The following is a 12,622-nucleotide window of genomic DNA, read 5'->3' as shown; positions in this document are numbered from 1 at the left end:
TACAGAGAGCTTTAGAGTTTTCAGTGAACAACGTAAAATGACTCACGGATATTTCCGCCGCAAGTCATTGTAACATCGAAAATGGATAAAATATTTTACGAAAAAATATTTTACGCTCAAACAAACGGAGCCATAGTTCTTGCATTCATATGAGAACACTGCCATATGTGGACCGATCTTAAATTGAAAGTTTTAAAATCATACACACATAAATATTTACACTCACTCACATTAGATGGGTAGAGTCCCACCAAAATAGAGTCTTGCGTTTGCAAATAGCAAAGTATGACTTTAGTATTATTCACTTATGTTCGATAGTGGGAAAAAAGTCCAAGTGACAATGAACTACTTGTCGTGGTGGAGTTGGACGTGAAGGTGTGATAGTTGTGGGGGTGAAGTGGTGCATGGTGCATGTTTGTGCTGGTGGTTAAATGAATGCGAAGGTTGAGCTGCGGTGCCAATGGTGATAGCAAAGTGGAAGTGCGGTGGTAGTGGCATGGTGAAGTGATGTTTGTGTTGGTGGTGAATGGATGGTGGTGGAGGGGTCATGTTATGGTGAAAATGTTGGTGGTGAAAGGGAAGTGGTGCTTCGATACTCTTTGAAGTAGTAAGTTTACTGCCCACTTTTCATAAACTAAATTTAAATCCCATCATATTTTAGTACTTTGAAAATTGTTTTTATCGATATATAACAGGTTTTTATCCAATTTAAAAAGTTTTTTACTGAAATGATTTACTTTTCGACCCTCTGAGTGTAAATTGGTGATATCTTTTGATATACAAATAATTCTAATTACTTGAGTTAGAAAGTAGACTTAACAAGCTTTTTAACGATTCCAACCTTGCAAAAAATAGAGTTCGGAAGTGTTCGAAATAAACCCGCAAAGTTTGAGCAATTGTAGAATTTTAATGTGCCCAGGAGCAACTCCCTGCGCCCCAGGCGCCTAACATTGCGCCCCGGGCACATGCTTGAAATCTCAAAACCCATCAAACTTTACGGTCTTGCCACGGGCTATTTCGAACTCTGATTTGCACGTAGTTTGAACAGTTAGAGAGCTTGTCTTGCCTACTTTCGAACTAAATTATTTTGACTCCAAAATTACATATACATTAAAAAAATATGACAATTTTACCCTCAATAGGTCGAAAAACAAATTATTTTTGGAAAATTCTTGATTCGCACTAACTTTAGACCGGATGGAAACCTATTTTATATCAATAAAGAGGGGAATTCAAAATATTAAAAAATGGTGAGAATGAATCATAAAATATTAGATTTTGGTTTATAAAAGGTTTGTCGAAATTAGACAAGCTCAAAAATAGTCGGAGCCACTAAGGTTAAAACACGTTTTCATGTCCTTCCGCTCCTTTGATTATTCACTTATGTTCAATTGTGGGGAAAAAAAGTGTAAGTGACGATGAATTAGTTGTGGTGGAGCTGGACGGGGAGGTGTAATAGTTGTGGCGGTGAAGAAGTGGTGTTTTTGGAAGTGGTTAAATGAATGCAGAGGTGGTAAGGTTGAGGTGCGGTGCAATGGTGATAGTATAGTGGAAGACTGGAAGTGCGGTGGTAGTGGTGGTGAAGTGATGTTTGCTTAGGTGGTGAAGGGATGGTGGTGGAGGGATCGTGTTACGATGAAAATGTTGGTGGTGGAAGAGTAGTGGTGATCTGATAATCTTTGTAATAGTATGATTACTACCCACTTTTTATAAACTAAACATTATTATTTTTATGATTGAACTCCACCATATTTTAGTACTTTGAAAATTGTTTTTATCAATATATAATGGTCTTTATCCAATTTAAAATGAGAGAGATGTGAGCTTTTTATCAAACTTTTCGACCATCTGAGTGTAGATTGATGATATCTTTTGATGTACAAATAATTCTATATTAAAATTACTTGAGTTAGAAAGTAGACCCAACAAGTTTTTTAACGTTTCCTACCTTATGAAAATCTAAGTTCAGGAGTATCCACAATAAACCCACCAAATTGCTTTTGTGGAGTTTTAATGCGCCTCAGGTGCAATTCCAAGCGCCCTAGGTGCATGTCATCGTGCCTCGGGCTCATCCTCAAAATCTCAAAACGGATCAAACTTTGCAATTTTGCTTGCCACGGGTGCTCCTGAAGTCCGACTTGCACGAGGTTTGAACCGTTGGGAAGATTGTCTAACCTACTTTCTAACCAAATTAGTTTAACTGCAAAATTACTAGTACATCAAAAGATGACAATTTTACCCTCCTTATCTATATTGACAAAGAGGGTATTTAAAATTGTTTGAACATGCTATCTCCGTGAGTACAAACACTTCAAAGATTCCCCATACACACTTGGCCAAACACCTTGGGTCTTTCTCCCGCCGGCAGTGTAGAGAAACAAATGCAATTTGGAATTTAAGTGAAAAAGATTCCCCATACACACTTGGCCAAACACCTTGGGTCTTTCTCCCGCCGGCAGTGTAGAGAAACAAATGCAATTTGGAATTTAAGTGAAAGATGACATTGTCCACCGTGAGTTCTTGACATAATTTTTTTTTTTTTTTTGCCACGGCGATATACATCAGTGGGGATTAGTGGGGGTATTAGAGTTAGCACGGGGAGACCAGACGCTATCCATAGCCCTGGTCCCCTAAAGGGCCTGCCCTCTGTGGGGCTGGAACCCAAGACCTTCCACAAAGGGGAGGCAATAACTGACTAACTGCACTAAACCGTGGTTGTCAGTTCTTGACATAATTTACTGGACAAAATCTTCTGATTTGACAAGCTTTATCTATTTTGTCCTTCCAATCCGCGAGCAATCACAAATGAAGTACTTCTATGCATAGATTTAAAAAAATTTCAAACCAATTTAAAGAACTAATAGTTTTTCTTTTTCTTTTTGCTGATAACTAGATGGTATCTTTGATTTTCTGTGAATTTTTTGTTGTAGAATTGTAGATAGAATTACTACTCTATTTTTCGCTTCAAAAAGAGACCCGACTTTTAATTATGAACTAGAGAGAAAGGACTATAATTTTGAAATTTAAAGAGAAGGACGATATTATTCTCCATCACTTTGTTGTACAAACTCTTCACATTTCACGCCCTTCACCAATTTTGTTCCCTCCAACCCGGAATTATTAAGTACTCCCTCAAATATATATAGTTTAAATTGCAATTTTCGATTAGAAGAATCAAAGAACGAAACCAAGGGCTCGTGGGGAAGGTCACCAACTTAATTACGAAATCTCTTGGGCGTATTAATTATTTGTGAGGGGGGCGGGCCGGTTCTGGAGAAATGAACCGGCCAACATCTCCCCAAGTTGAACCTGTGCTGCAGTGGTTAGATGCAAGTGGTCTGGTTCCAACTCCAATCCCTGGGCATCAACACATTTGACATTTGCAAGGTCTAATCCCAACTGGGCTTCTCTCACTATCTCAAGAAAAGGTCCTGCTTGTGCTAATGCCACCTACCAAAAACAACCACAAAAAAAGGATCAGTTTTTGCTGTTCAAAAAAAAAAGAAAAAAAAGATCAACTTCTAAGTTGGTCCGAACACTATAAACTAGGGACCGAATGTCAGTCTAAAATGGATCGAGATGGAAGTCGTGCATCAAAGTTTTAAAACCATACACACAAAAATACTTGCACTCACTCACTCACTCACATGAGGTGGGTCCGGACCTACCAAAACAGAGTCTTGCATTAATTTGGTAATAGGGAAGTTTAGCATTATTCATTTTTGTTTGATTGTGTGAACAAATTCTTAATTACGATGAATTAGTACCCCTCCGTTTCACATTTTTGAATTCGCCATTGCTTATCAAAATTGTAAAAGTAACCGTGCAAATGTTTTGGTAGCGTACCTGAATGATTAGTAGTGAAGGAGACTGCAGATCAGATCTAAGATCGAGAAAAAACTTCTCCAATCGCCCCATGTAAAACTCCGCGTTCTCTAGTAACGTCGTATCACTCTCCCCTTGATACCACAGCATCGCTTGGATCGTCCCCCCGCCTTGCACGGCGGCTCTAGCCCTGCTCACCAATTGGTCATATAAAAAAGTCCCCCGAGCCCACTGGCTAATTTTGGTCCCCCCGACTGCACAAGGCACCAATCCCACCACGTCGATGCTTGAGTCATCGGCCAATACCGAATTCGCAAACGACATTCCGGGCCCCACCCCAACCGTAACGTTCACGTCGATGTCCTTGTGGAGTGGCTCGGCTGCAGGAACCCACGTGAGGTTTGCGGCCAGGCGGAGGATGGACGGGTTGGGTGCGCATTCGGGTGGGATGACGCCATCCCAAGTCCCGTTGATTACGCCTCCCTGACCGGACATGTTGCTTTGTCCGGCCAACAGGAATACGTTCTTGTCTTGTGATGAGGCAGCAGTTACGGCGTGTGCCAGAAGATTTAACCACCAAAGTACAGTGAACATTGCTTCGATCGGTTTGTGGCTTAGTGGCACTGAATGCAAGCTTATACGGAGTATTTGTTAGCAAGGAAGATGATTGCTTGCCTTTTCTATTTAAACAAGCATACGTCGTGTGCAATGCATGAATAATAGATTATATTTATTCTGTTTGTTTTTCTCCTAAGGTCTCAAGTTCGAACGTCCTGATTTTATCTAGTCCTTTAAGGTTAGTCCATACGGAACTTTTGCACTAGCTTTGATTAATCTCCGGCAACTGAATAGTAAAATTGGGCCCCATAATTAGTTGAGATACGCGTAAACTGGCCCAGAAACCCGATTTTTGAAAAAAACTGAAGCTAGCATGTTTGATTGGAGGATTAGGAAGGGTGTCATTAGTATTAAGGGAAAACGCAACAGCCCACATATTTCCTATTATTCTTTAGTCCCGTGTTTGTGTACATCCGGGATTAAGAACTGGACTGGACAAGATGGGATTGTTGGTTCATTTAGTATACATGTGGGGGATTAATCACTGGGGAGAGGGTGGTGTTAGCTAGTTTCTCTTCTCAAGATTATCTCCCTCCTCATCCGACGGTCAAAAGATAATCCCCCAACATCTTCATTCTATGTTTATCCCAGTATTCATATAATCCTATCTGTTATCCCGTAAGCCCCATTTGTCCGCTCTATCTCCATCCTTAATCCCATCTTATTTACTCTTTTCTATAAATAATCCGATAATCAAACGTGCCCGATTACTGTGAATGCATGGATGGTTTGTACAGCTAATCCTAGTACGAGATTAAACCATAAAGAATTCAGATGGTCCGCCTTCCCATTCCACCAAATGTAGGCTGTAATTCAATATATATATAAAAATTTGTGCAGACAAGCTCTGACCATTTAACTAACCTTATTCATCAATTGGCTGTTGTAAATCATGGAAACGAAATTAGTAGTAATTGGCAGAAAAAACCAGCAATATTTATTGACATTTTTCTCTGCGTAATACTATGGGTACCGATCATGTACGGATCAAGTCAAACCAAACCAAACCAAATACGTGTTTCGAAAAAAAAATAATCAACCAAATCAACGTGAAACCGAGCTTTCTGTCTCGATCAATCTTTTTTTCATATTTTATTTTCTAATAGCTAGCTGGGGACCTGGGGTCTGTCAAGTACGGAGTAGAATCTTTGGTTCAAGCTGGTAGTGTAAATGGACATACAGTACAGTGTTTTCTTTCTTTCTGTTTTGATTCGTTGTTTTCTTTGGCCTTAATTTGTGGTATCCTGAGGTTCTGTCTCAGGTGCCCTGTTTTTGCAGGGATGCTCCTTACAGATTGTACATGTGTTTGAGCTTATAAAATCAACAGCCCTTATATAAATAAATAAATAAAAAACCCTTATATAATACAAAACAAAATTAAGAAAATCAGAATGTACATCACCCCTGGGCTTGCCCAAGCGGGAGGAGAAGAGCCTTGCCTAAAAGTGGGCAGGGTTCAACTCCTCTCCAGGGCTGGTACCGCGATTTACCTGGTGGGTCGGGGTGGTGGTTGCTTTGAGTTGTCTGGAGGTTTGCACTGTACTGGTGGGTCCAATTAGTGGCGCTCCTGTGGAGTGGTTCTTGGTCACCAAAAAATAAAATAAAAACCGGAATGCACAATTTTAGAAATGTTCACACATGGGTAAATAAAATCAATTGCTTATGATGACGTACGCATACTTATTTCTACAATTTTTTTTCCCTAAACACGCTTTGGAAAAAGAAAATATTATTCTTTTGGATTTACAGCTATATTGGATCCAGATTCTCACCAATTACCAGCTTAAATGCTCTTGTGGGCACTCACATGATCAATCGGCATAATCATTTCCATATAGATAATATTTATTAGATTGTGATGTTGGCACTCCAAAAATTGATGGAGGAGCTTTAAAACTAAACTGTGTTGATACACAAAACGACGTCGTTTTAGAGCCCCTCCATCAAATTTTGGAGTGCTAAAATCAATTTCCTATTTATTTATAGCATTATCAATCGAGTCTGCATTGTGTCCGGATAAGGCGGAAACCGTAGAAACCCCACGGTTTATTTTGCTCGCCGGAAACCCTAGGAGAGCAAAATAAGGCAACGTGCGCAAGCATGTCGAAAGAACTTCAGATGATCCGGCGGCCTTTATCACGACATACACACGAGGGAAAACCCCACCACGGCGTGCACATCAAAAACCCAAATCCAGCAGCATGTGAACCGGATTCACAGGCTTCAACTTCGAAGGGCAAGCCATGATTCGTATTAAATTGCAATGGCAAAAAGCGTCAGACGACGCATCTAGAAAAAGGACCTGACTACACTTCTCACACGCACTGCGATGGTGGCCCCTCCAGATCGGGCATTTCATTTTCGGGGATAATAAGAATGATTAAAGCCATGATTCGTATTAAATTGTTTGGTAACATTCTTACGGATCGGATTAAACCATCTACCGATTATATAATCATAAAACACGTGACATATATATCATATGATGGTTGGTGTGGTTTTACTAATCCCATCACTGTTAATTTAATTTTCATCAAACTAACTACATATTTACACGTCGTCTAGTAAGTTTATATATTTTCCTTCACTGTTAATCCGGTCAAACAATATGTCAACCTTTCGGTACTCGACCTACATGTCTTAGAGCGATAACAGAAAGAGACCACTGTTGAATCATTTTGAACTACAAAACAGATATAGGTGGCTGGGCCAAAGTTCATTATCTTTCTCACGATTGCGACTCAAAATTCGTGTGCTTGAGATGCTGCTAACATCTTATGGATGAGGGGATTACTGAGACATGAGAATATGGGATTTTATGGCACTTGAGAGGCAAGTCATGCCACGTTTACGTATGTATGGGATCTCGATTCTCTCCGGTCTAGTAAATAGAATAGAGGGTCAAGTTCAATCAGTTTTTTGGGTTTTATCTGGGGTCGCTTCAGTGATTAAACTCGTTCTGTTTTTAGCACTCATCAAAAGCATTAGTTACGTCGTAAATCACCTTGATCTGATATGGGTTGATATAATTTTAGAGCACATTTATCTTGAGATGAATTGGACAAATGTCCAATTCAAGTGTTTCAATTCTTTATTGTTCAAGATAAAATGTGCTTCAAAATCATAGCAAACGATGTTTGATCAACGTCATTTTTTTTGCGTAATTGACGTTCGCGATGAGTTCTTAAAATTGAACATCTCCAATCATTGATTTGAGCTCGGTGAAGGTCCAAAAACTTATTAAACTGAACCCGCTAGTATATATAGTTGTGCATGTAGATGGTAGGGTATTATTGCCAGAAGCCGATTCGTATGTTGCTACCATCGAGTAAGAGGTACTCTTGTGCACCAGTAATAATCTCTTGCGTTTTGCTATCTCTCAATCATTTTCTAGGCCTTGCAAAGGAAACAATTTTGGGAAATCTGGTCTTAAATCTCCACCCATACGAAAATGAGATTTTCCGCAAGGAGCCAACGGTTGTATAGCTACAACACTTAGGTGCACTGAAATTGTAGATTCAATTCCTCTGGAGGTGGATTGGATTGAAATTAGGGTAGTTTAGACTGTTCTAAGTTCTAACATTTGACGAAAAACCATGAATCGTCATCTTGATTGTCAGGCAAACGTAACTAACCACCAAAACTCCATCTTCATGAGAGAGTACTTTGTTAGCCAGCAGAAACTTTTTGTTAGATGATTCATATGTTCAGCAAATCCGTGGTGTTGGTAATGATGTGGCAGAGGGAACACTGGTAGTCGTGGTGGCTGGATAGTGGGGTAGGAACGAACCGAACCATGTGGAGTAGCTTGAATTTTTTAGACGCCACAAGTTGGACGAGCTGATTAACTTGTTCAAGATTAGTTTGAAAGCGTGATTAGCATCAAAAAAATATTAAAGCTTGATTTGTTTATGTAAGATACCAATCTTAAACGATATTTTATCGAACGAACACGAGCTCAAACTCAAATAACTTGGTTTATTTATCCCGCGCCCTACCTACACAATACCGGAACACTGGCAATAACAGCCAGATGTGACTTGCAGAACAAAATACATTTTCGATTATGGCTCCTCAGAGAGAGGGACATACATATATCAGATTCTCCATCCATCGAAAGAGGAAGACAAACTTTACTGCACTGCGTTCATAAGAACCCACAAAAAATATGGAAGTTCTGCTTTGTTTTTCCTTTAGAGAGAGAGAGAGAGAGAGAGAGAACTGCAACTCATTTCATAGTCGAGTCAATTTGAGCCCGCTGTGAAAGGTACATACATCGTACACAAGCAACAGAAAAAATTGAAGTAATTCACCGACTCCTCATTCAATAATTACATCACCTTTCACGACAAACGAATGGGCGGTAAATGGTCACCTTAGTGCTTAAAGAACAAATTCAAATTCCTTCTCCTCCCTTTTTTTCTCTCAGCAGCCTGCAAATAAGTGAATTCATAAATGACCTTCCAAATTGTAACTTTAATGTTAGAAGAGGCAAGTTGCTAATTGACGAAACCCAGAAACTCAAACCATACCAAGGAAAATCCTAGGACATCTAGAGGCCGTGAATCACATAAGGAGAAAAAGAGAAACGGGGGGCAAGGGGAAGGGAAACATGGAGCTGCCACCCGCAAACAAAACCTTTGGGTTTCTCAAGTCTTGACCATACTAAAGGAACGGCAGCTCTCATATTTCATCAAAACAGTCTCAAAATATTTCATCAACTCAATCTCAAAATAGATAAATGATTGAAGGATAAAAGGGGTTTAGAAAGGCAAGAAAAGCTAGTTACTCAAGGAGCCATGAATTCACAAGGAGAACTGAGGAGAAAGAAAAGAGGGGGAACATCATAGGATATCCAGGGGCCTTGAATCGCACAAGGAGAAGAAGAGAAGGGAAAGGAAAACATGGAGCTGCAGCCCACAAACAAACGCTAGGATTTCTCACATCTTTTCCCTCACTGACACACTTGAGTCATACTGTACCTTTTAAAACCCTATAGTCCAAATTTATAAAAATAGCCATACTACTAACTACAATAACAAAGCAACCACACTCTTTTGTCAATGAGGGGTTGCCTTGGAAAAGTGGAAGTGCCTATTCTAAATGAGTGAGAATAGGTCCAAAGACCGTGGACTGCATAGTCATCGGCTAAGCCAACAATAGTAGTGCATATCATTTTCTTTGTGCACAAATCTGAGACATCAAATTTTCACAAGAACACAATCATGGAATCTAGAAAAGTGATGTTTAGATTGGAAAAGGAGTCAAGTTCGGTTAAGCTAAGTTTGGGTACTATTAGTAAAAACGATCAAGAGTCTCAAGACCAAAGAGAGGAAATTGACATGAGCCTAGACGTAACAAAAGGGCTAAAACATCAACTCCCTTTGGTCCGCACTTTCTGACGTATCGGTCAGAAAGTGAACCTCAAAGCTTCAAGGAAGCTATAAGCTCCCCTGAGGGTCCTTTGTGGAAAGAAGCCATTAAAAGTGAAATTGATTCCATGTTGCAGACTCACACTTGGGAACTGGGATCTTCCTCCAGGTCTAAGCCTTTGGGCTACAATTGGTTTTCAATAGGAAGAGCAAGGCAGATAGGTCAAGTGATAAGTACAAGGCAAGACTTGTAATCAAAGGTTATAGACAAAGAAAGGCCTAGACTACTTTGATACGTATTCTCCTGATTCCAAGATAACATCCATTAAGATGATAATTGCAATTGCAGCATTACAAAATCTTGAGATACACCAAATGGATGTTAAGGTAGAGAGGGTAACTCTGGGGAATTACCAAAGTGGTAGCTGGGCAATTGTTATTGTTAATGGAACTACTTTTCAGTGAACAGAAACACAGCAGTGATAACAATCCTCAGGGAGACGACTATGTTTGTCTAATTTAAACATTTAAATAAGAATCCCAAACCTTCAATGATCGCAAATGTTGAAAAAAGGATTTTTGAAAGCTAAATAGGATTTAATGTAAGGTGTAGATTAAATATTTGAAAAACAACTCAACGAATTAAGATGAGAAAATAATAACTCGAGATTAAGAGGTCATACCTTCATAATGAATAATCTCAAGGTGAGAACAATTGCATCTCTTGAACTGCAAAATTAAAGAAAAGGTACAATCCAACACATGTATGCAAAACCAAAACAACATAAAATGCTAGATGGTTGTTACAATGCTTTGGATACGCGTAATTATTCATAAATAAGGCAGAGGATTCCTCCCGCAAATATACCCAGTTTTTACTTTTGACTGGAAAAGGCCATCCCCAGGCTGGTTAAAAGTAATTGATGATGCTAGGGGAGTAGACTCTATACTCTCAATGACTTGCACAAACTGGCTGCCCTGATATCTGAACCTTCCTTCCCATGCATGGCAGTCCAAACTTATTAAAATAATCACAAGCAACAGTCCCTTAGGTTTCATCATAATCAATATGTTTCAAATTCTAACCACCCAATTTCACCAACACCAACAGATATGCATTATATGCAGAAACACATTCTGTAATCATGCTCATGGAATTGAAATTTTCAAAGCCTGAGTCGGGGCATAAAATATAGACGAGGGTATTTTAGAAATTTCAAAAGATTTGATCCTCGGCAACAGTGTTCCTCCAAGGGTCATCATGAATCTATACTTGCATGAATATGCATTTAGATACATTAAACACATGTTAATTTGATACAAGGGTAAAGGAGTAAAATCATGTAACATGGTACTTTGATTTCCTAAAATGGACACAACTTGAGACATTAAAAAGTCAAAAAGGGTAAAGAGTAAAATCATATTAATTGTACTTCGATTTTCTAAAATGGACACAATTTGGGACATTCAAAAGTCAATAAACAACCAAAATAGGATGGAGGTAGTATTAGGTTCATTGGAACACATTTAGGTTCATGCTATAGTCTATACAGATGTCCAGGAATTAGAATAGCCTTTGCATGGTCTATAAATATGAAAATCTTCAATGTAATAGAGTTGATTACTAAATTTTAGTTAACAAGGTTGCGGTATTAAATTTGAGCTAACAAGGTTGTGGTCATCGTGATTGAGGATGCAGTCCTTGTACGGAACCCTTGCGACCGTGAAGCACTCTTTCTCACTTTCCTTCTTCTTCTTCCTGTTCTTATTTGTGAACACAACTCAAGTACAATTCTTGTTTCCTACATAAAACCCAGCATGATTCCTTTTGTAATCAGCGAGACCGAAAGTTTCGTAAAACCAACCTACATCAGGGGAAGAGAGTGAGAGGATGGGATTGCCAGGAAACGCGAGGAAGTAAACAGCAGTGGCGGCCATGGAGGTGGGTGGTGATTATTTTACATGGAAGCTTCTAGGATGTTATGTGCGGTTGGGGTGGATGGCAACGACGGACAAACAGATAAAGGACTGCAACAAAGAATGAAGATAGAGGAATGTGAAGTGGTGGTGGCCAGTTGTTCACGGAAAATTGATATGCCTTAATCCCCAAAATTATGTTTCCTAGCTGGTAGTTGTGCTTTATTCGCTGCTGCTGTTGCTGTAGCATTTTAAACTTCTTGCAGGAAAATGGTGATTGTCTACAAGACGATAATTGGATCCATTTTAGCCACCAAAAAGAGAAGCCACACTTGATGTGCTTGTCAGAACCCTGATCAAGAATCCTATGCCATCTTAAAGTCCAAAAGAGCTCAAAGATAATGTCGTGTTTGTATCTCCAATTTGGCCTGGAATCAGGTCTGCACCAGTCCGAGTATTTTGGCCATAGCTCTGAGCTCGAAATTCCAAATTTAGATGATTGAAATTGGGTTTTAAAGCTGGTTTGTAGGCTAAATATGTGTAGTTCACAAAAAAATCCAATTCCAACATTGAGAAGGTCGAAACTGGCTGTCAACAAGAGCCCTAAAATCCGGAAACTCTGCTTCCATGTTCCCCCACTACTCAGAACTCTTCAAGGTTTATATCAGCATTTTTACAGAAAGAAAAAACGAACACAGATGCAGCGGTTTTTTGGTGATCACAAAACCTAGAGAAGACCCAAGCATAAAGAAGATGGCAGGCTTTGTGAATCAATCAAGAAATGGGGTTCTAATCTCTTTGCCAGGGATTTCAAGAAGCCCTAATCCAAGTACTTCTAAGATGCTTCCAGTTGTTTCAAATCATTAATATTCAGAACTCATTTTAGAATT

The 12,622-nt window shown here is 39.3% G+C and overlaps 2 protein-coding genes across 11 annotated transcripts in view; both read right to left on the bottom strand.

Annotated features, from left to right (window-relative positions):
- Positions 1-3,133: 3,133 nt before the first annotated feature.
- Positions 3,134-4,461, bottom strand: LOC131333434 (probable carbohydrate esterase At4g34215). The gene is made up of 2 exons (XM_058367954.1): positions 3,847-4,461; positions 3,134-3,450 (listed from the first exon to the last, which is right to left on the bottom strand). The coding sequence occupies exons 1-2, from the start codon at positions 4,417-4,419 to the stop codon at positions 3,241-3,243; spliced, it is 783 nt and encodes a 260-aa protein (XP_058223937.1). The 5' UTR covers positions 4,420-4,461; the 3' UTR covers positions 3,134-3,240.
- A 4,194-nt stretch (positions 4,462-8,655) lies between these two features.
- The window catches only part of LOC131332044 (uncharacterized), a 44,705-nt gene continuing 40,738 nt past the window's right edge, over positions 8,656-12,622 (bottom strand). For all 10 annotated transcript variants that reach the window (XM_058366068.1, XM_058366072.1, XM_058366074.1 and 7 more), the window contains exons 21-22: positions 10,499-10,544; positions 8,656-8,876 (exon numbers count right to left, since the gene is read on the bottom strand). In XM_058366068.1, the coding sequence (XP_058222051.1) occupies positions 8,820-8,876; positions 10,499-10,544 (103 nt within the window). In that variant the 3' untranslated portion in view covers positions 8,656-8,819. The remainder of the gene's footprint in view (positions 8,877-10,498; positions 10,545-12,622) is intronic.

This window comes from Rhododendron vialii, chromosome 7a, assembly GCF_030253575.1.
Source record: "Rhododendron vialii isolate Sample 1 chromosome 7a, ASM3025357v1".
NCBI lineage: Eukaryota > Viridiplantae > Streptophyta > Magnoliopsida > Ericales > Ericaceae > Rhododendron > Rhododendron vialii.
The sequence above is the reverse complement of the archived record's forward strand: the minus strand, read 5'-3'. Positions and strand labels throughout refer to the sequence as shown.

Bases quoted from the DNA above. Each gene is read 5' to 3' on its own strand.
- LOC131333434 (XM_058367954.1), bottom strand. From the start codon at position 4,419: ATGTTCACTGTACTTTGGTGGTTAAATCTTCTGGCACACGCCGTAACT. The intron at 3,451-3,846 runs GTACGCTACCAA...TGTTTTTGGTAG, and splicing joins CTTCACTACTAATCATTCAG to GTGGCATTAGCACAAGCAGG.